Here is a 23180-nt window from a genome sequence, read left to right on the forward strand (position 1 = left end):
GGGGAGGAGGTGAGGGCTGCCAGGCAAGGTGCTTCAGACAGAGAAGTTCCACCAACCATGGCCAACTGTCTTGTGGTTTGTTTTTATTATTATTTATTTATTCCCTTTTGTTGCCCTTGTTGTTTTTATTGTTGTTGGATAGGACACAAAGAAATTAGAGAGGAGGGGAAGATAGAGCGGGAGAGAGAAAGACAGACACCTGCAGACCTGCTTCACCACCTGTGAAGTGACTCCCCTGCAGGTGGGGAGCCGGGGGCTGGAACCGGGATCTTTCCGCCAGTCCTTGCGCTTTGTGCCACGTGTGCTTAACCCGCTGCGCTACCACCCGACTCCCTATCTTGTGTTTTTTAAGTATTTTGTTTCATTTTTATTTTTTTCTCCAGGGTTACCGCTGGGGCTTGGTGCTGTCACCATGAACCCACTGCTCCTGGAGGCCATTTTTTCCCCATTTTATTGGATAGGACAGAGAGAAATGGAGAGAGGAGGGGTAGATAGGGAGGGAGAGATAGAGACACCTGCAGACCTGCTTTGTCACCTGTGAAGCGACTCCTGCAGGTGGGGAGCCGGGGGCTCGAACCTGGATCCTTGCACGGGTTCTTGCGCTTAGTACTATGTGTGCTTAACCGGGTGCGCCACCACCCGGCCCCTGTCTTGTGTCTTGGGGGAGGCCAGGAGTCTGAGACTAGAGTGCCCGCCGAGCCCAGGCTTACCTTCCTGCTGGCCACGACTCCTGTCTTCACACGGTGTTCTTTGGTGTCTGCCTCCGAAGTGCCTTTCTTTGTAAGGACAGCACTTATACTAAAGCAAGGCGCCCCATGCTCTCCCACCCCCTTATTAAAAATATTTAATTTATTTATGTATTTATGACTGGCTAGTGACAGAAAGAACTTGAGAAAGAAGTGGGGAGATAGTGAGTGAGAGAGACAGAGAGACACCTGCAGCCCTGTCTCTGCAGGTGGGGGCCGGGGGCTTGAACCTGGGTCCTTGTGCGTTGTAGTGTGCACGCTCAACCAGGTGCTCCACTGCCTGCCCACCCCCCCTCTTTTTTTTTTTTAATACAGAGAGTGAAAGAGACCACAGCTCCCTTCACGGCATGGAGCTGGGCCTTGCACCCGGCAGAGCTGCCCACTAGCCCAGTGAGTGAGTTTCTGGCCCGTGACCTCATTCTTAACTAATTCCGCAGACGACAGCCTTATGTCCCAGATCAGGTGACATTCTGAATTACTGTGCTACTTGCCTCTGGCCACTGGGAGGTGCTCAAAGCCTGGTATTGGGGTGACTAGTGTCCTGGTTGGGGGGGGTCAGCCAGCCTCATGGAAGCCTGTCTGACTGTGATCACTCGGCCCCTCCAGGCCCCGTCCTGACCACAGAGCCCTCCACCACCTCCCGCGCAGGGCCACAGCTCCACGGGCCCCCTTGTCACTTTGTTCAGATGGTGTCCACACCTGCTCCCACGGCCTGCAGTGCTGCCTCAAGTGACGTGTGACAGTGACCTCTGATGGGAACTTGTTTTTTCACTAGTGATTTAGTAATGATCAACAAGAGTGTAAGATCGCAGGGGCACAATTCCACACAGTTCCCACCACCAGAGTTCCCTGTCCCATCCCCTCCACTGGAAGCTTCCCTGTTCTTTATCCCTCTGGGAGTCTGGACCCAAATTCTTTATGGGGAGCAGCAAGGTGGGAGTTCTGGCTTCTGTCATTGCTTCTCTGCTGGACATGGGTGTTGGCAGGTGGATCCACACCCCCAGCCTGTGTCTGTCCCTAGTGGGGCAGGGCTCTGGGGAGGGGAGGCTTCTGGACATATGGGTGAGGTCGTCTGCCCAGGGAGGTCAGGATGGTGTCATGGCAGCATCTGCAACTTGGTGGCTGAATGGTGGTAAGATATAAATCAGGACAAATTGCTTAATAATCAGGAATCCAAAAGTAAGAATACAGTAGATAGAAGTAGGGGTCTTCACGTGGGAAGAAGCTAGGAAGTTCTGTTTTAGGTCTGTTCCAGGGGGCCCACAACTTTATTAATTTTTCCCTAATCCTGACAGCTAACATGCAGGTGGGCTAAAAGTATTGTCTGGGGAGATGGTGTCAGAGTTGAGAACAGGACTAGGAAGCTGGATCAGGGCAGAGTAGCTCCCAAACATGAGGAAAGTCTATAAATGCCACTAACTGTAAACCCCATCGATCTGACCCAGGGCCCATGTCTGTTCCTATTTAGCACAGGAGCCTGTGTGACCTCTGAGTCCCTGTCAGTCTGAGCTCACAGTCCCTGGCCACAGCTGGGAACATTCTAGGCTGCTCTCATTTCAGGACCTCGAGAGGCCTCTTGTTGAGTCTTCCCACCATGCCGTGCTGCCTTTAGTGGCAAGGCTTTGTATGTACTGCCTCTTCTGGGCAGCCTCCCTGGGTTTCCCCTCCACAGAGTCGACTCCTTCGTCTCAGCCTATCTCAAGGCCTCAGTGCATACCTGGTCATGGGTGCGTGGCACCTTAGATGCCACCTTGCGGCAGTTAACCCCATGGCTTCTCAGGCGTGGGGTCTGCTGGAAAGCGGGGTCTGTCAGGTTTGTGTCTGCACACAGCCTGGCCGTCAGCAGGTGCCCACAGAGTGTGTGAAGTGGACCAACAGGGGAGTCAGGGGAAGAGGTGAGAGAAGCAAGACAGCAGGGCAGGAGGTGCCCTGAAAAGTGCCAGCTCCCAGTGGGGCAAGCCACGTATGGAGACAGATGGGGCCAGTGGTCACAACGCTCTGGGGGCAGCAAGAGGGGCCTCAGGAAGGGGTGCAGGGTGCGGGGGTCCCCCTCGGAGGGCCTGGCTCCCAGGGCTGAGGAGGAGGCCGGAGTCCCGCTGACCTGCTCCCTCCCTCTGCCTGCAGGAAGTGTGCCCTGGGATCTGGAGAGCCCTCCAGCCTGTCTGACCATCGGGCCAGGGCCCATCCGCACCCTGTTGAGCCTGGAGGACGCCGTTTGGGCCAGCTGCGGGTCCCGGGTCACCGTCCTGGATGCCACCAGCCTGCAGACCCAGGTACTGACTCAGGCAGTCGGCACAGCCTGTGGGCCCTTCTTAGCCCCCGCTGGGCACCACTCTGACCTCCCCACCTTGCTTCCAGGACCCATTCCTCGGGAAAAGGGGCCCGAGGCACCCGCCGGGTCCTCCCCCCCACGCTCCTATGTGCGCCTCCACCCAGGGTGCTGAGTCTACACTGGCACCCAGGTCGTGGCCTCCTGGGGGCCGTGCAGTGTGGATTCCACCATCCTGAGGCAACAGCCCTTCAGCTGGGGGAGGCTGAGGCCGAGGCCACAGGGGGCAGTGCCCTGCCTCACTGAGCAATCTTCCCCACTGGGATGAGAGTCCGGTCCCCAAGGCTGCTTCCTGTCTCAGCCTGAACCCACACCTGTCACTGCCTGCCTGACAGCAATGCCCACCCTCCCTCCCCGCATCTGGGTCCTATCCTGAACTGCACGGATCTGACTCCCCTATGGTATTTCGCTGATGGTTGCCACTATTACTATTTTTTAATAGCTTGCTAGTTTTTTTTTAAACAAATTATCATTTAAAAAATTTTTATTTATGAAAAGGAAACACTGACAAAAAAAATAGGATAAGAGGGGTGCAACTTCATACAATTCCCACCACCAGAATTTCGTATCCCATCCCTTCCCTGATAGTTTTTATCCCCTTTCCTATTCTTTATCCCTCTAATAATGATTGATAAGAACATAGGATAAGGGGGCACAATTCCACACAATTCCCACCTCCAGAGTTCTACATCCCATCCCCTCCATTGGAAGCTTTCTTTAGCCTTCTGGGAGTCTGGACCGAGGATCATTATGGGGAGCAGAAGGTGGGAGTTCTGGCTTCTGTCATGGCTTCTCCACTGGACATGGGTGTTGGCAGGTGGATCCACACCCCCAGCCTGTGTCTGTCTGTCCCTAGTGGGGCAGGGCTCTGGGGAGGGGAGGCTCCAGGACACATGGGTAAAGTCGTCTGCCCAGGGAGGTCAGGATGGTGTCATCGTAGCATCTGTAACTTGGTGGCTGAAAAGCAGTAAGATATAAAGCAGAAGAAATTGTTTAATAATCAGGAATCTGAAGGTAAGAACGTAGCAGATGAGATTTGGGGTCTCCATGTTGGAAGAAGCTAGGAAGTCTATTTTAGGTCTATTCCAAGGGCCTTTACTAATTGTTGCCTGAGCCTGACAGCTAACATGCAGGTGGGCTAAAGGTACTGTCTGGGGAGACGGTGTCAGAATTGGAAATGGGAATAGACAGCTGGATCAGGGCAGAGAGTAGCTCCCAGATATGGGAGAAGTGTATCAGTATTGCCGACTGTAAGAAAGGTAGGCGTCTGCAGTGTGCGTCCTGCCAGGTGCGGCCTCTCTCTCTCTCTCTCTCTCTCTCTCTCTCTCATTGCCTAGTCTGCTGGCAGTCGGCGCTCAACAGCCAAGCGTGGTCTAGGGATGCTTAGATATCTGGCTGCCCGTGAAGCGGGTGGTTAGCCAGCTTGCTGCGTCAGCGGGCACCCTGGCCCTGCCCCTCTGCTGAGCTGTGTCCTGGTCAAGCATGTCCCCAGGTCTTCCTGGGCCTCTGTCACTTCATTGGAAAACAGGGGGGCAGGGGTGGCTGGGGCAGGGTGGTGGGTGCACCTGGGGGTGGCTGAAGGAAAGGCTGTTTGCACATGGCAGTGTACGCCGAGCACCAGCCGTCGTCACTGTGGATACTGGCTGAGGTTAATGCCTTCCTTGCTCTAGTTTACCTGGGAAGTGGACTGTCCCCACGCAGAGGCAGGGCTGTGGCCGTCCTCACAGGAAATCTCCCTCTTGCTAACAGCCGTCTCCCAGGAGCCCAAGACAGATGGACATGGACGGAGGGCAGACAGGGCCCTACCCAGCTCTCCCCGGGCGTGTCCCTTGCTAACTGCAGTGCGGTCCCACTCAGGTCCGGTCGCTCGGCTCCGGACCACAGTCCCTGGGGCCGAGCCACCAGCGAGCTGTGGCGAGACTGCGGTTCTGGACCAGCTGCTCTCAGAAAGGAACCAATACAACCTTATACCTGCTCTGTTCACCATGGAGGGAGGCGAGGAGGCGGGGAGGGGCGGCCTGGGAGACTCCACGGCAGGGCCAGAGGGGCTGGGAAGCTTGTGTCTGGCTGGCTGTGGGCACACACTCTCCCGGCCCAGGAACAAGGCGGACACCATGCACAGCTGACAGAGCCGTGTCCCATTGCCGCTTCTGTACCAGCGAGGGGCGGGCGGCCGTCCTAGCTGCCATCCACCTGGCCGGACTAGCCGGCCCCCTTGGGCTGCTGAGGGCTGATCCCGGAGAGGGGCTCTGCACCTGCTCCCCTCTGCACAGAGCCTCACCAGAGAGGAAGGGCACTGCGGAGGGCTTGCCACCTGCCTGATGCTCTCTCTCTGGGGATCTGAGCTGCTGGGGGCTCACCCCTGCTTCCAACCCGGGGTCCCGGGAGGGGATGGTTGGCTAAGTCCGTCTAGCTTGGCTCGGGCCCCAAAGTGAAGGGGCCGAGAGGGCTTCTCCTGGGACTGCACCCTGATTCCTGCTGGGCTCAGGAAGATGTAATGATGCCTCCCGAGGGCTGGCAGGATAGCTCACCTGGGCAGGGTCTGTGCTTTGTCTTGCATGCGACCAGATCTGAGTCTGGCGCCCATCACCCTGGAGGAAGCTTCGGTGATGTGGTCGGTGTCTGTCTGTCTGTCTGTCTGTCTATCTATCTATCATCTATCTATCTTTGCCTCCAGGGTTATCACTGGTGCTGAATCCATTGGTCCTGCCAGTCACTTTTTAAGAATATATTTATTTTATTATTATTTATTTATTCCTTTTTGTTGCCCTTGTTGTTTTATTGTTGTCATCGTTGTTGGATAGGACAGAGAAAAATGGAGAGAGGAGGGGAAGACAGAGAGGGGGAGAGAAAGACAGACACCTGCAGACCTGCTTCGCCGCTTGTGAAGTGACTCCCCTGCAGGTGGGGAGCCAAGGGGCTAGTCAGTTTTTTCATTTTATTGGATAGGACAGAGAGAAACTGAAAGGAGAGAGAGAGAGAGAGAGAGAGAGAGAGAGAGAGAGAGAGCTGCAGATCTGCTTTGCCGCTTGTGAAGTTCCCCCGTCCAGGTGGGGAGCTAGAGGCTTAAATCGGTTCCTTGTCCATAGCACAACCTGTACTAAACAAAACACGCCATCACCTAGTCTCTCTCTCTCTCTCTCTGAAAGAGTCAGCTCAGACCGGTGAAGTCACAATGGTGACAAAGCCATTGAGGGTTTATGTTGAGTGCTCAGTGAGGGCCAGGTATCTGTCGGCTTAAGATCTCTGCACGGGTTAACTCATTAAACCCCCAAACCCCCCAAGGAGAGTGGCACTGCTCCTGTCGCTCCTTCAGAGAGGAGGAGGCGGGCACGGAGAAGCTGACGTGTCCAAAGCCACGTAGTCGGAAAGAGGTGGAGCGTAGCTGATTCATGAGTCTCTCCTTTCCTTTCTTTCTCTTTCTTTTCTTTCCTAGTTATCTCTAGGACTTCACCACCCTGGGCTGACTTCTTCAGACAGAGACAGACAGAGAGAGAGCACCAGGACTCTCTTCAGTGCAGTGGAGGTCGGGCTCAAGCCTGGGCCATGCCTGTGGCAACATAGCACGTTACTTGAGTAGCTATTTTGCTGGCAAAGAGCTCACCAAACTTAGCAACAAAACAGAAAAAGACCCAATTCAAAAGTGGGGAGAGGATATGAACAGAATATTCACCACAAAAGAGATCCAAAAGGCCAACAGACATGAAAAAATGCTCCAAGTCTCTGATGGTCAGAGAAATGCAAATAAAGACAACCATGAGATACCACTTCACTCCTGTGAGAATGTCACACATCAGAAAAGGTAGCAGCAGCAAATGCTGGAGAGGGTGTGGGGTCAAAGGAACCCTCCTGCACTGCTGGTGGGAATGTCAATGGGTCCAACCCCCATGGAGAACAATCTGGAGAACACTCAGAAGGCTAGACTTGGACCTACCCTATGATCCTGCAATTCCTCTCCTGGGAATATATTATTTTAAGGAACCCAACACACCCATCCAAAAAGATCTGTGTGCACCTGTGTTCACAGCAGCACAATTTGTAACAGCCAAAACCTGGAAGCAACCCAGGTGTCCAACAACAGATGAGTGGCTGAGCAAGTTGTGGTCTAGATACACAATGGAATACTACTCAGCTGTTAAAAATGGTGACTTCACCGTTTTCAGCCCATCTTGGATGGAGCTTGAAGGCATCATATGAAATGAGATCAGCCAGAAAGAGAAGGATGAAGATGGGATGATCTTACTCATGGACAGAAGTTGAGAAGTAAGAACAGAAAGGGAAACGCAAAACCAATTTGACTGGGTTTTAGAGTATTGTACCAAAGTAAAAGACTGTGGAATGGAAGGAGGGAGGGTAGACGTCCAGATCCTGAGTCTGTTCTTCCCCTCTTTGCTGGCCCCCTGGGCAGGCAGGATGCTCGGTCTCTGTGGGCTGCCGTCGTCCAAGGTCCTGTCCTGTCCCATGTAACCTGGCACTCCTGCTGGTCTCTGCACCTGCCTCCCTCAGGGACGCGCCTTCCTGGTTCAGGACTGTGGCCTCCTCAGCAGCGTCTCCCAGCGTCCAGCTCTGAGAGCACACAGTCACGGGGGTCCTGACCTCCAGGCCCTGCGTGCAGTGTGCGTGCTGGAGGGTGGAAAGTCAGAGCTCTTGGGGGCCGGGCGGTGGCACACCCAGTTAAGCGCACATAGTACTAAGCGCGAGAACCTGCGCAAGGATCTGGGTTCGAGCCCCCGACTCCCCACCTGCAGGGGTGACCCTTCACAAGCGGTGAAGCAGGTCTGCAGGTGTCTCTATCTCTCTCCTTCTGTCTCCCCCTCTTCTCTCAATTTTTCTCTGTTCTGTCCAATAGAAAGGGAAAAAATGACCACCAGGAGCAGTGGATTCCTAGTGCAGGCACTGAGCTCCAGTGATAACCCTGGAGGCAAAAAAAAAAAAAAAAAGGCAGAGCTCAGGGGCCAGGCGGTGGTGCATCTGGTTAAGCGTACACGGTACAGTGCGCAAGAAACCAGGTTAAGGCCGTGGTCCCCACCTGCAGGGAGAAAGCTTCATGAGCAGTGAAGCAGGGCTGCGGGTGTCTCTCTGTCTCTCTCCTTCTCTGTCTTCCCCTCCCCTCTCAATTTCTCTCTGTCCTGTCCAATAGAAATGGAAAAAATGACCTGCAGGAGCAGCGGATTTGTAGTGTAGTCACTGAGCCCCAGTGATAACCCTGGAGGCAAAACAAAACAATACAGAACAAAACAAAAACCATCAGATATCAAGGGCCAGGCAGTGGTGTTCCTGGTTAAGCACGCATATGGCACTGTGCGAGGACACGAGTTCAAGCCCCTGGTCCCCACCTGCAGGGGGGAAGCTTCACGAGAGGTGAAGCAGGGCTGCAGGGGTGTCTCTCCCTCTCTATCTCCCTCTCCCCTCTCACTTTCTTTCTGTCTCTATACAATAATAAATAAATAAATACGACAATTTTTTTTTTAATTCAGAGGTCTTCAGAACTCAGAGTCTGGTTGTGTTGGTGAGCTTGGCGCTCCGCCTTTCAGAGCTCAAGGGCCCAGCATTGGGACAGTCAGTGCCAGCCCTGTGTGAGGAGACTGGGGCACCACGTCCAGGCCTGGTGGGCTCCCTGAAGAGACTTGGGGGCATCCGGCCTGGCAGCAGGGGGAATTTTGCGGGTGGGTGAGGTCCCTGAACTAGGAGGGCACAGGAGTGACTGTGCTGGGGAGCGTGCAAGGGCGGGAGGAGGCCCCCAGCAGCCCAGGGAGGTCAGAAGGCCGGCCCAGACCAGAGTCAGCCTGGGGCTGCCTCCATTAGTCCTGCTCGGCCCCTGCGGGCCGCCCTGACCTTGCGGGGGCTGTGCCCCCCGGAACCAGCACCCACTGTGTCCCTGGGTTTGACGCTTGCCCACCACCTGCCTGTTTAGCTCCTTGATCCAGTGGAGGCGGTGGCGAGGGTGTTAGATAATAATGCAGGTCACCGGAGCCTGTGTCAGCCCCGCACCCTCCGTGCTCACTGTCTGGAGTGCCACCTTCAAAGTCGGATCCAGTCCTCTGGAGTTCATTGTAACCCATCGCTGGAGGGGGACGCCGGCTGTGGGATGATGGTTGCATCTTAATTTAAAGAACGAAAAAAAAAATCTTATTGGGGACAGGCTGACAGGAGGCCTGTCTTCCTGCGCTGTGCAAGGGCCTGTTCTGCCGAGCCAGGGCCGTCTGAGGGCTGAGGCAGAGTTCCTCCCCAACAGGGGCTCCGGGGGCTCCTGGGAGGGTGGCCAGGGCTATGGGGAGGAGGGGTGGCGGAGACCAGCTGGGCCGTGCAGGCAGACCCTCGAGCTGCTGTCCTCGGCCTCTGTGCCAGCCGCTCGGCGGGCGGGACACTGGGTCTCCCGTGAGCTGTGCTGTCATTTCTGTCCCGTCTGATGTGACCTGGGGACTGTCGCCTTGTTGCAGGTGAATAAAGCAGCGGGGGCCCATTTCCCGGCAGAGGGGAGCAGCACCGCAGTCCCGGCTGGGGTGTGTTCCAGGACCTCTGGGGGGGGTGGGGGCTGGGGCACCTTTTCTCTGTGCGGTGATGGCTAGGCCGGGCTGCTCTGTGCTTCTGACTCCGTGGACGAGGGGTGGGAGGAAGTCCCAGGTACCCACGTCAGCTCAAGTGTTGTAGGAAGAATCGTGCTCATGAGGAAGCAGGACAAGGAGGCCTTCCTTGCCCAGAGAAGCTGGGCGGGAGGCCCGGTGCAGGGCTGGTCAGAGGAGTAAGCCTTACCTGAGGGTAGCCGCCACCCCAGGGCAAGTGATTGGTGGAGGGGGGAGATGGAGGGGAGGGGAAGCAGAGGTTGAGAAGGAGAGAGAGAGGGAAGGAGGGAGAGGGAGGGAGGGAGGGAGAGAGAGAGAGAGAGAGAGAGATGGAGATGGGGAGACTCTAGGGGCCAGGTGGTGGTGCCCCTGGTTAAGTGCACATGTTACAGTGAGCAAGGACCTGGGTTCTAGCCCCTGGTCCCCACTTGTAGGAGGAAACCTTCACGAGTGATGAAGCAGGGCTGCAGGTGTCTGTCTGTCTCTTTCCCTATCTCTGTCTCCCTCCCCTCTCAGGTTCTCTCGGTCTCTGTCCAATACTCAAAATAAATAAATATGGGAGAGAGACTCAGAGCATCACTCTGGCAAATGAGAGTCTGGGGATTGAACCCAGGAACTCACTCCTGCACATGGGGTGTTCTACCTGACCTTCCACTTCCTAGGCTGCACCTGGAGGTAGTTCTTCTTCTTCCCTTCCCTTCCCTTCCCTTCCCTTCCCTTCCCTTCCCTTCCCTTCCCTTCCCCTCCCTCTCTCCCTCCCTCCTTCCCTCCCTCCCTCCTTCCCTCCCTTCCTCCCTTCCTTCCTTCCTTCCTTCCTTCCTTCCTTCCTTCCTTCCTTCCTTTTGTCTCCAGGGACTCTCTGGGGCATTACGAATCCACTGCTCCTGGTGGCCATTTTCCCCATTTTATTGGACAGGATGAAGAGAACTTGAGAGAAGAGGGGGAGCTAGCTAGCTAGCTAGAGAGACCGAGAGACCTGCACACCTGCTTCACCACTTGTGAGACGTCCCCCTGCAGGTGGGGAGCGGGGACTAGAACCGGGATCCTTGAGAGTGGGTCGAACCGGGATCCTTGAGAGTGGGTCCTTGAGCTTCGTTGTGTACAGTTAACTGGGTGTGCCAGCACCCGGGCCCCCAGGTATTTCTACAGAAGCGTCCCTGATCCTATTCAAGATACACAGGCCTGGGCGGGGGGGACCTGGGGGGAGTCAGGCTCCCCCTTCTCCAAGTGCAGGACAACTATGGGGGTCCATCGGGATTGCACCCACTCCCACTAGACCCCAGCTGTGCCATGTCTCCCCCTCACCTCGCTCCCTGGGTCACACCAGGGCCACTGTTCATGGCGCTGGCCCTGGCTGCATGCAGACACACGCCTGGGGGTGCCGCGAGGTGGGTGGGCCAGGCTGCAGCTCTGCGGGGCAGGACCGGCCCGACAGCATGGCCAGTGCTCTGTGGAGGGTGTTTCCGTCAAAGCAGCGGGTTCTGTCTGCGGGAGTCGGGTGAGCACTGCACGGGGATTTGCACAGGGTGTGGGCTGAGCAGTTGGCCGGGGCTTGGGCTCAAACAGCTCAGAGCTGAGCCCGGGCCACACGGGCACCTTCCAAAGCTGGTGTGCCTCTCAGCTCCTCCTGTGCGGCCTCTGACCGCAACACCGAGGCCTGCCTCTGGGCACATCAGCACGGAGGCTCCTCTGGGTGCCGGGACACAAGTGGGTCCCAGGCTTCCGCCTGCCCACCCCCACCCCCCCTCGCCTTCCCCTACCCTTAACTTGCACGGGTAGCGTCCAAACTTAGTTTGCATGTATTAGCTGCTGTAAATCTCTCGGCAGTGTGACTGACGCAGCATGCATAATGCATCGCTCGGCTGTATTAGTTTTCTGTCTCCTGTCTTATTTATGACATGAAACGGGTGGGAATTTGCAAAAGCAAAACCCAGGCACAGGGCTTCTCGGGTGATAATAGTATGCAAATCGGCGTGAGGGACGGAAGAGTCTCCGAGCTGGTGTGTCCATCCTTCTGTCCTTCTGCACTGCCCAGCAGGAGCCCGAGGGCCAGAGTAGCCCAGGAGCCCGGCTCACAGCCCTGCGAGAGCCAGTCTGCCCAGCAGCTTCCTCTTGACTTTTTCTTTTTAAACTGGACATCCCTGCTGTCATCCTGTTGGTTTTTTTTTTAATTAAAAGTTGACAGATGAAACCTGTAACAGCGATTTCCTTCCTTCCTTCCTTCCTTCCTTCCTTCCTTCCTTCCTTCCTTCCTTCCTTCTTCCCTTCCTTTCATTATTCTTTCTCTCTCTCTCTCTCTCTCTCTCTCTTTTTTTTTTGCCTCCAGGGTTATTGCTGGGCTCAGTGCCTGCACCATGAACCCACTGCTCCTGGAGACCATTTCTTTTCCCCCCTTTGTTGCCCTTGTCATTGTAGCCTTGTCGTGATTATTATTGTTGTTGATGATGTCATTCGTTGTTGGCTAGGACAGAGAGAGAGGAGGGGAAGACAGAGAGGGGGAGAGAAAGACAGACACCTGCAGACCTGCCTCACCGCCTGTGAAGCGACTCCCCTGCAGGTGGGGAGCCGGGGGCTCGAACCGGGATCCTTATGCCGGTCCTTGCGCTTTGCGCCACGTGCGCTTAACCCGCTGCGCTACCGCCCGACCCCCCCCCTCTCTTTCTCTTTTAACCAGAGCACTCACTGCTATTCTGCTCTGGCTGATGCTGGCACGGGGGACTGGACCTGGGCCCTCAGAGCCTCAGATGGAGTCTTTCGCAGAGACATTGTGCTGTCTCCCTTGCTGGAAGTCAATTTTTCTAAAGAGGGTGGGGACTTCCCTGGAGGCTCCACTGGTCACCAGCTCTAAAGGAAGGGGAGTGGGAAGGACTGAGCTAGGTGGTTAGAGACACTTCCCTTCTGGAAGGTTGTGGAGGGCGGCCTGTGACCCTGGGGACCCTGTTGGGGCTGGCTTCCTGGTGGGGGTGTCAGCAGTCCGAGTCCAGGGCCTTGGTTGCTGGCTCTGCTCTGGGGTCTGAGGACGTGTCCTAAGGGATGCCTGGGGGCCACTGGGGCTGGCTGAGGGGCAGGGCTCCTGGCCTCTGTCTCCCACTTTACCCAGGAGGGCACAGGAAAGAACTGTGTCCAGTACTTGGCCTTCCCTTAGAAGATGTAGGCTGATGAAAAGGGTCTCATTTTTTTTTTTTTTAAAAGAGGACTTTGAAGCCACTGCATCAGAGAACAGGTTCTGTGAAGCTGTGGAAGAGAAAGGGAGGCAGTAGAGGAGGAGAGGACAGGGAGGAGAGGATGGACGGACGGGACCGGAAGCGAGGGTGGTGGCAGCTGGTGGCAGTACTTTGGCCATCAGAGCCCTTGGCTGTCTGTCAGTCTGTCCTCCTCCCCAGGTAGCTTCCCCTGCCCTTGGTTTACCCCCCTCTATTCCTCCTGCAGGGTGTGGGAGCAGACCTCCCAGTTTCCTGTAGCTTGGCAAGGACGCTTAGAGCTGAGGACAGACTGGACTCAGGAAATGGCAGACCCAGGGCTGGGCTTTAACTCTGTGGAGGCTGAGCGGGAGCCCAGGGCGAGAGAAGACAGATCACAGGCTGAATGAGCTCACACGCGCAGACGCCAGGCCCGTGCCTGGGCTCAGTCACCTTCCCGCACCTGGCAGCGTGGAGAGGGGTCCACCTGGTGGGGTGGCTCCATTCCCATGCCTTGTCCGAATGGACTTAGAGGGTGAGAGGTGTTGGTATGTACTTAGACTGGCTGGCTTTGACTTCTTTTATTTTAAAAAATTTTACTTATTTATTTATTGTTTAGAGACAGAGAGAAATTGAAAGGCAAGGGGGAGGTAGAGAGGGAAAGAGACAGAGAGACACCCGCAGACCTGCTTCATGACTCGTGAAGCTCTCCCCCTGCAGGTGGGGACCAGGAGCTTGAACCCAGGTCCTGTAATGTGTGCGCTTAACCAGGTGCACCACTGCCTGGCCCCTGGCCTTGACTTCTGGTCTCACCACCAACTGCTTCCACAGTCTAGCCCGGGAAAGGGGCCAGTTCCAGAAGCTACCCCAGACCTAGAGCTCTTGGGAGCAGCAAGTGCCAACCACACTGGTGACTTCAGGACCCGTGGGGGAAGCCGGGCACCAGAGTCACCGTGGTGCTTCTAACCCCAGTGTCCCCACCCTGAGAAGGGCCCTAAGACCCTGCCTCCACTCTGTGCGGTGTGTAGAGTCTGGTAGCCGCGTCTGCCTGCACCTCTCACAGATTACAGGTGACCCGTGAGTGCAATTATACGCGCAAGTCCTGAACCTTCTCCTCTGTCTCTGGCTTTCCCTCTGCCTCTCCCCAGCCCAGTGCTCCCCCCCTGCACCTGGGCTCTGAGTCTCCCAGGCTGCTGCCCACCTCCATCCACTGCCACTGGGGTCTTCACTGGGGGCTGATGGCCAGAGGCAGAGGGTTGATGGATTGACTCTCCCTGACTGGGAAGAGAAGGGAGTCTCAAGGTACGGGGGGGGGGGGGATTAGTTCTGTCTGTCCTGTCCCTGATCCCAGGATCCCAGCTGAGAACAGGGTGGATGGGGAGTGTGTGTGTGTGGGGGGGTTTACTGGGACAGGTCAGATCTCCTGCCCTGGGCTGGGTGGGAAAGGGCTCCTGAGCAGGGTGACGGGACCGGCATGGGAGTGACCTGTGTGTGCATGTGTGAGAGTGTCCACAGGGTCCTGCAGGTCTGGTCAGGCCCACTGGCCCGCTTGGCCCAGCCCCTGAGCCCTACCCCCACCCGAACTGGCCCTGGCTTTGTCTTAGCCATGGCTGCTGCTTCTCCCGGCAGTCCTGGGGGTGGAGCCGTGTGGGGGCTCCAGACATGGTTCCTCCTGCCTCCTGCGCCCCCCACCCCTGCAGCTGGCAGCCTGTCCCCTGGTGGGATGGTCCTGTGTGTAGTCACCTCCACCTCCCTCGCCCTGCGCGGTGGGGCAGAGCTGCTGCCCTGGCTGAGCCCCCTCACCTCTGCCGCTGTGCCCTACAGGGATCTGGGGGCCCCAAGCCGGGGGGCTGAGTGAGGTGCCAGCTCTGTGTTTCTCTGGCTCCACCACACGGGGGGGGGGGGGGCGGCGCAGCGTCTACCCTTCTGATCTGGGGAGCAGAGCGGAGCAAGCCCAAGGCGCCTGCCCGGAGCGGCTTTCTGAGGCCGGGATGCCGGAGGACGTGTTCTAGGACAAAGCTTCACAATCTCCCAGGCCGCCCTTGTCTGATGCACCTGTCTGCATAGACCCGCCCCCAGCACCTCCATGCTGGCCTGGTGATGGCAGCCTCGGGGTTGGTAGACAGACAGACGCCTCTTTCTTCCACCCCAGGACTCACCCTAGAAACCGCCTACCCAGGGGCTGTGCTGGGCTCGTGTGTGAGCAGAGGCTGGAGCCATCGTTTTAAATATTTTTAAATTTTTATTAGAGAGAATAGAGAGAAATTGCAAGAGGATGAGGAGACAGAGAGCAGGAGGGAGATGGGGCCAGGTGGTGGTGAACCAGGTTGAGGGCAAGTGTCCCTGTGTCTCTCTGTCTCCACCTGTCCGTTCAACTTTTGGCTGTCTCTATCCAATAAATGAGGTTATGAAAAATAAATAGATAAATAATAAATAAAGATAATAAAGAGAGGGGGAGGAGACAGAGACACCTCCTCATGCTCCTGAAGCAGACCCTCTGTAGGTGGGGAGCTGGGGTTCAAACCTGGGTCCCTGAGTTTGGTTTCATGTGCGCCTAACCGGCTGCACCCCCACCGGGCCCCACGCCAACATCTTCACAGCCTCAGATGGGGCTGCTAGCTTCTCTCCCCCAATTCCAAGTCAAGGGACCAGGGTCACGGAGAGCCGGGGCCTTGGTCTCTGGGGCCAGAAGCATATGGCTCACTGCTTCTCAGCTGTGGGGAGTAGATGGGCAGACAGACGCTCACTCGTGGGACAGAGAGACACAGGGCTGAGCCGGCCCTGCTGCCAGGACAGGCCACTCCTGGCTCAGCCTTGCTTCTGTCCCTTCCCTTCCCTTCCCTTCCCTTCCCTTCCCTTCCCTTTCCTTCCCTTCCCTTCCCTTCCCTTCCCTTCCCTTCCCTTCCCTCCCCTCCCCTCCCCTCCCCTCCCCTTCCCTTTCCCTCTCCTCCCCTCCCTTGACCCTTCCCTTGCCCTCCCTTCCCTCCACTCCCTCCCCTTCACTCCTCCCCCCTCCTCTCCTCCTCCCATCCCCTTGTCCTCCCCTCCCTTTCCCTCCCCTAACCTCCTCTCCTCTCTCCTCCTCTCCTCTCTCACCCTCTTCTCCTCTCCCCTCCCCTCTCCTCCTCTCTCCTTCCCCCCCTCACTCTCTCTCCTTCCCCTCCCTCCCCTCCCCTCCTCTCCTCTTCTCCTCTCCCCTCCCCTCCCCTCCTCTCCCCTCCCCTCCCCTCCCCTCCCCTCCCCTCCCCTCCTCTCCTCTCCCCTCCCCTCCCCTCCTCTCCCCTCCCCTCCTCTCCCCTCCCCTCCCCTCCTCTCCTCTCTCCTTCCCCCCCTCACTCTCTCTCCTCTCCCCTCCCCTCCCCTCCTCTCCCCTCCCCTCCCCTCCCCTCCTCTCCTCTCCCCTCCCCTCCTCTCCCCTCCTCTCCCCTTCCCTCCCCTCCTTTTCCCTCCTCTTCCCTTCCCTACTTATTTTTTTTGCCTCCAGGGTTATCACCGGTGCTCAGTGCCAACTATGAATCCACTGCTCCTGGCAGCCATTTCCCCCCATCTGTATTGGATAAAGACAGAGAAACTGAGAGAGGAGGGGGAGATATAGAGGGAGAGAGACAGAGAGACCACTTGGGAAGCATCCACCCTGCGGGGGGGGGGGCGGGGACTTGAACCTGGGTCTTTGCTCTTCCTCATAAGGGCGCTTTGGTTTCTTCTACTGGCCGGGGACTTCGTGCTCCCACTCGCTTGCCTGGCTGCCGGGACTCTGAGGTCAGTTGGGCTGCAGTGTGTGGTCTGAACGTGCACCGCTGCGTGCTGGCTTCATTTTTATTTTCCCCTAGAGGCAACGAGGCAGGGAGTGGGCACAACAGGCCGCCAACGGGGGGCTCCCCTCAGCGCAGCGGGGGCTGGGCTGGAATCCGGGGCGCACACAAGGCAAAGCGGCGCACTGCCCGGGTGAACTCTTCCGCAGGGCTGGGCCTCTGCTGCTTGGCATCTGTCGAGGTGCCAGGGGCGGCCGGGGTCAGGACAGACACCCCCAGCCCCTCTCCCGTCGCAGGGCAGGGCAGGGCAGGGCCGGGCGGCTGTCACAGCAGAGGTGATCAGAGACCCGCAGCCCGGCCTGGCCTCCCTCCATGGGGAGGACTCTACACCAGCTTCCTCTGACTGGAGTGAACAAAAGGAAGTGACCCGGGCTCAGTGCTGAGAATGTCAAAGGCCCAGCGCACAGGCCCCTCTCCAGCCGCTTCCTCCACCACAGGCAGAGGCAGCTGGGGCTCAGCTCACTTGTTAGGGAGGCAGAAGCAGTGTGACCACAGCAGGACGGCCCGCCGCAGGGCCCCCGTGTGGGTGTGTGGGGTGGCGAGTACGTCTCCACCGTCGGTGCCCACGGCCCTCTGGCACAGCCACACATGGGTAGGGTTGTTTTTGGGGGGGCATGAGTGGTTTACAGACACTTGAGGTATTGGTAAACATTTTGGACCCTCTTTCTAGAAAAAGGAAATGTCAGGTACTGTGTGCTCTGTGTTGTTAGCTGGGTGCTGGTACTGTGTGCTCTGTGCTCTAGCTGGGTGCTGGTACTGTGTGCTCTGTGCTCTAGCCAGGTGCTGGTACTGTGTGCTCTGTGCTGTTAGCCGGGTGCTGGTACTGTGTGCTCTGTGCTGTTAGCCGGGTGCTGGTACTGTGTGCTCTGTGCTGTTAGCCGGGTGCTGGTACTGTGTGCTCTGTGCTCTAGCTGGGTGCTGGTACTGTGTGCTCTGTGCTCTAGCTGGGTGCTGGTACTGTGTGCTCTGTGCTGTTAGCCGGGTGCTGGTACTGTGTGCTCTGTGCTCTAGCTGGGTGCTGGTACTGTGTGCTCTGTGCTCTAGCTGGGTGCTGGTACTGTGTGCTCTGTGCTGTTAGCTGGGTGCTGGTACTGTGTGCTCTGTGCTCTAGCTGGGTGCTGGTACTGTGTGCTCTGTGCTCTAGCCGGGTGCTGGTACTGTGTGCTCTGTGCTGTTAGCTGGGTGCTGGTACTGTGTGCTCTGTGCTCTAGCCGGGTGCTGGTACTGTGTGCTCTGTGCTCTAGCCGGGTGCTGGTACTGTGTGCTCTGTGCTGTTAGCCGGGTGCTGGTACTGTGTGCTCTGTGCTCTAGCCGGGTGCTGGTACTGTGTGCTCTGTGCTGTAGCCGGGTGCTGGTACTGTGTGCTCTGTGCTCTAGCTGGGTGCTGGTACTGTGTGCTCTGTGCTCTAGCCGGGTGCTGGTACTGTGTGCTCTGTGCTCTAGCTGGGTGCTGGTACTGTGTGCTCTGTGCTCTAGCCGGGTGCTGGTACTGTGTGCTCTGTGCTCTAGCCGGGTGCTGGTACTGTGTGCTCTGTGCTCTAGCCGGGTGCTGGTACTGTGTGCTCTGTGCTCTAGCCGGGTGCTGGTACTGTGTGCTCTGTGCTCTAGCCGGGTGCTGGTACTGTGTGCTCTGTGCTCTAGCCGGGTGCACCACTGCCTGGCCCCAGGCTCTCAGTCATCAGTTGGGCTACACCCAGAGGCCTTCATCCAGGCCTTGGAGGGAAGCTACAAGCTTTGGGGTTCGAGAAGGGTGGCCAGCCGCCAGGCTCTGCCCCGAGTGGAGGAGGTGGCCCTGTGGGCTGCTCCTGGGGGCCCCCTGCCCGGCCTCACCCTGGGCGCCTGAGGCTGCGGCCTCCACCCCCCACCCCCCACCCCGCCAGCTCCATAACCTCTGTGACCTTGTGGACATCGTTTGGCCTTGTTTCCTCAGCTGTGAGGGCTTTGTAGGAACAGACAGGTCGAGCCAGGGAAGGAGCTGGGCTGAGGGCCTCACACACAGCTCAGCTCAGGGTAGCGCCTGGCCTCTCCGTCTCCGTCTCCAGCCCGTCTCTGGCGGGTGGCGCCTTCTGCTGATTCTTGAAGCTTCCTCGTCCTGCCTGTTGGATGACATGGAACCCTGCAGCCTCAGTCACCCCAGGCAGCTGCGGCCCAGGCAGGTGCTGTGCTGTGAAGGTGATCACTGGGCCCCTGACACCCTGCTGCAGGCTGGTGCTTGGGGCAGAGCGTGAGCTAGGTGGCAGCTGGCTACTCTGCCCACTGGGGTCTTCTGCACACCTCCCCCTGTGGGCCCCTTCCCTCTTCTCTCACAGAGGCCTCTGGAAGGCTGAGACACAGCAGCACAAGAAATCCTGGCACGGGTGGTGGTCGAGCGCACATGTTACAGTGCACAGGGACCAGGGTTCAAGCCCCCGGTCCCCACCTACGGGAGGAAAGCTTCAGGACTGGTGAAGCAGGGCTGCGGGTGTCTCTCTTATCTCTTTTCCTCTCTGTATCCTCCTTTGTCTCAATTTCTGGCTACATCAAGTAAATAAAAATACAATATATATATAAAAGAAAGGCCTGGTGCCTAGTAGCTTCCTAGCAAGAGGCTTCTCTGCCTGCCTCCGGCCTCCCCCCCCCAGCTCCCATCCCCCCCCCCCCAGCCCAGATTTCCCTTCCAGCTCCTTGGCGTCCTCTCAGCCCTAATGACTCCTGAGCACCGAGCTGCTCACCCTGGGAATTTCTGGGAAGCAGGTGCAGAAGCATCCCCCGGAGGCGGCACATGAGTACTGAATGACAGCAGGCCGACTGTGTCAGCACTCTTTGGGGCAGTGCCTTCACCTGCAGCCTTCAGCAGGGCGGAGGGGCCCCGGGGCCCTGGGCAGGTGTGAGGGGCACCTGGCCGGGTCCCGCTGCTCCTCCTCCATACAGCCAGCAGCCAGCAGGCACACCTGCCACCCCCATAGCGGGCAGCAGTAAAACGTGGCGAAGTCGGTGACCTTGCCGTCCCCCTCCAACTCTTTATTTAAAATAAGTTCAGTCTGCAGGGGTGTTGGCACAAAGTCACCAGGAGCACATATATATTCATCACCAAGTTAACCACCGAGGGCGTTAACATTTTGTACGACTATCTCCCTAGCGCCCTATGTCTCTCTCTCTCTCTCTCTCTCTCTCTCTCACACACACACACACACCTACCTCTCTCGATTTTGTTTGAACATCTGAAAGCCAGTTGCAAGGGCCAAGGTGTGGTCCACACTTTGCCCCCTGTGACGACCCACACCTCACCCTCAGCACCACAGGGACCGGACAGGGGCAGCTTCACAGGCAGCAGGTGGCTCTGAGATACCTTTCCTCTTGCTGTCTGTCTTTCCCTGTCTTTTTTCCCTCCATTTGGAGAGAGAGAGAGCGAGTGAGCAGTGGAATCATTCAGGCATGAAGCCCCATCAAAACCCTTGCGGTTAGAGAAACAGCCAGCGGCAGACATCACTAAGCCCCCAGCACGTGCCCTCCATGCACCAGGTTCTCTTTCTTTAAATTTTTTTCTTATTTTCTTTATTTATTGGCTAGAGACAGCCAGAAATCGAGAGGGAAGGGGGAGATAGGGAGGGAGAGAGACAGAGACCCCTGCACCACTGGCAAAGCTTTCCCCCCCTGCAGGTGGGAACTGGGGGCTCAAACCCAGTGTAACATGTGCGCTCCACCAGGTGCGCCACTGCCCAGCCCCTTTCTCTAGAGGAAAGAAAATCCCTTTCTCCCGCTGATTGTCCTGTTTATTCCTTCTCTTAATCTAGAGTAGCCCCCCTCTCCTTTCTCTCCTTTTTTTTTTTTTTTTGGTCTCTATAATATTCCCTTTCCTTGAGAAGTCCAATTCAGTGTTACATGAAACGGTGTGAACTTGCCCAATTAATTGCTTTTGGGCTGTTGAGTGTTTGACTAGATTTTGGAAAGGTAAATTGTGTGTGTGTGTGTGTGTGTGTGTTTTCCACTGAGCTCCGTGAAGAGGCAGGGCGTCCCATTCTTGATCAAGCGATTGAAACAGGGTCAACCAGCACCACTAGGGTGTGTGGGGTCTTCTGTAGCTGCTAGATCACTGACAAATGACTCACCACTGCCAAGTTGACTGCGTCAAGTTCAGAGGTTTTTTTTTTTTCTTTTGGTATATATATTTAATTTAATTTATTTATTTATTAAATAGAGACAGAGAGAAATTGAGATGGGAGAGGGAGACAGAGAGGAAAAGAGATAAGAGAGACACCTGCAGCCCTGATTTCACCACTCGTGAAGCTTCCCCCCTACAGGTGGGGACCAAGGGCTTGAACCTGGGTCCTTTGAGCACTGTAGTGTGCAGACTTAACCACATGCACCACCGCCTGGCCCCCAAGTTTAGAATTTCTTGGTGGACTTTTTTTTTTTTTGTCCTCATAGGAGAACCCAGGGCTTATGTCAGCATGCTGAGTTTCCCGAATCCTTCAGTGGGTGCCTGTCTATATGGCTGTGAGCACCTTACAAGGAGACCTTGGTTCACAGGCGTCAGGATTGTATGGCCGACGGTTAGAGTCTGCAGATGTTGGTCCAGAATAGCCTCTGACCAGAGCAGCTCCTGGGCCAAGGGAGCAATCTGCATGTCCCATCCCTCCTAAAATGTCAGGGCAGAAGGCACAGGGCTGCCAGGTGCCCAGAGCAGGGGCAAGGGACTCGGGAGTAGAAGGAGGGAGGGGGGGAGTCGGGCGGTAGCTCAGTGGGTTAAGTGCAGGTAGAGCAAAGCGCAAGGACCAGAGTAAGGATCCCGGTTCGAGTCCCCGGCTCCCCACCTGCAGGGGAGTCGCTTCACAGGCGGTGAAGCAGGTCTGCAGGTGTCTGTCTTTCTCTCCCCTTCTCTGTCTTCCTCTCCTCTCTCCATGTCTCTCTGTCCTATCCAACAACAACGATATCAATTACAACAACAATCATAACTACAACAATAAAACAAGGGCAACAAAAGGGAATACATAAATAAATATTTAAAAAAAATAACTACAACAACAATAAAAAACAACAACAAGGGAAACAAAAGGGAAAATAAATAAATATATTTAAAAAAAAGGAGGGAAGGGGCCTCCCCAACACCTGGCCTCCCAGATATGAGCCAGAGGAAGAAGAGATCAGATCTAGAGGAGAGAGATGGGGAGCGCCGGGCTGGCCCTGTGTTTGGAGGTGGCTGATGTTCCACCTGGCCGCAGGGAAGGGGGAGCTTGGCGAGCCGGCAGCCCCACACAGACACACTGGAATTGAGCTCCGAGCTTCTCCCTGGACAAGTGAGCCCCTCACGTGCGGAGATGAGTGAGCCCAGTGGGCAGCACTGAGTCTTGCTCATCAGGAGGTGCTGGGCTCAGCTCGCCTGCCTCCCTCGGTGCCCCCACAATGCAGTGCGCCCCCTCCCCCTCCCAGCCTAGGCTTCTCAAGGAGTCTTCCATGTAGGGGGGGGGGGCCTAGGGGGTGAAGCTCGGACCAGAAGCTGGTGCTCTGCTTCCTCCCTGGCCCTGCCCCTCCCCTGCCCGCCTTGTCATTGGCTTTGGCAGGTTGGCACAGGCCTCGGGCAGAGCCCTCCGGGCCCGGAGACTGACTGGTTATGCCTCTGGAGAAATGAGCTTGGATTCCCACCGCTGAGCCGACTTCTCTTCTGATGAGGCTGTCTGTGGATCCAGGTGCCGCTTGCCACGGTCCCGGGCCTTTGGGTTTCAGTGAACTCTGCTCTGGGTTGTGGGGTGCCCTGGGCGGGGAACATGTATGTGTCTTCCCATTGGTGTGTGTGTGTGTGTGTGTGTGTGTGTGTGTGTGTGTGTGTGTGTGTGTACACATGTATGTTCTTGCTGTTTTTTTTCTTTTTTTTGCCTTCAGGGTTATCACTGGGCCTTGGTGATACTAATGAACCCACTGCTACGAACCCACTGTTCCTGGAAGCTATTATTTTTTTCCCATTTTAATGGACAGGACAGAGAGAAATTGAGAGAGGAGGAGGAGCTAGAGAGAGAGGGAGAGAAAGAAAGACACCTGCAGACCTGCTTCACCACTGTGAAGCTGCCCCCCTGCAGGCAGGGAGTCGGGGGCTCACATGAGTCCTGTGCTTAGCCCTGCTGCCACCCACAGCCCCCCTCCCCCTGTTTTGTAAGCCTGCAGACAGAGTTGTTCCCTCCTTCCATCCACCTCCATCCTGCCACCTCTCCCGTTCGTTCATCCTTCTGCTTGCTGATGGTGGGCTCTGCTGGAAGCCCCCTCAGCCTCGGCTCAGCTATGACTGGGGTTGGTGGTTCCTGGCTGGGGTCCCTGTGAGGGGCTTGTCAGGTTGGAGCCAGATGTTCTGTCCACATCTGGGTGTTCAATCAGTCCTCTGCATACCGGATGCTTTGGGGAAGCTGCCCCCTCACCTCCCCATGCCCGGCCCCGAGGGGTTATTGGATAAAATGCTTCTCTGGAGAAAGAGTGGAAGCCAGTGTTGCCAGGGCTATGGGCTGCGTGTGATCTGGGGGTCGGGGGTCGGCGTCCAGGGAGCTGGGGATGCATCTCTCCTCTGTGCTCCTTGGACGGGGGTT

General features: G+C 56.8%; 1 protein-coding gene across 1 annotated transcript in view; it reads left to right on the forward strand.

The window, feature by feature from the left end:
* The window catches only part of ARHGEF10L (Rho guanine nucleotide exchange factor 10 like), a 76616-nt gene that overhangs the window by 37097 nt on the left and 16339 nt on the right, over positions 1-23180 (forward strand). Inside the window, exon 15 of the mRNA XM_060200860.1 lies at positions 2871-3019. Coding sequence (XP_060056843.1) covers positions 2871-3019 — 149 coding nt within the window. The remainder of the gene's footprint in view (positions 1-2870; positions 3020-23180) is intronic.

The sequence above is a fragment of the Erinaceus europaeus genome, chromosome 11, assembly GCF_950295315.1.
Source record: "Erinaceus europaeus chromosome 11, mEriEur2.1, whole genome shotgun sequence".
NCBI lineage: Eukaryota > Metazoa > Chordata > Mammalia > Eulipotyphla > Erinaceidae > Erinaceus > Erinaceus europaeus.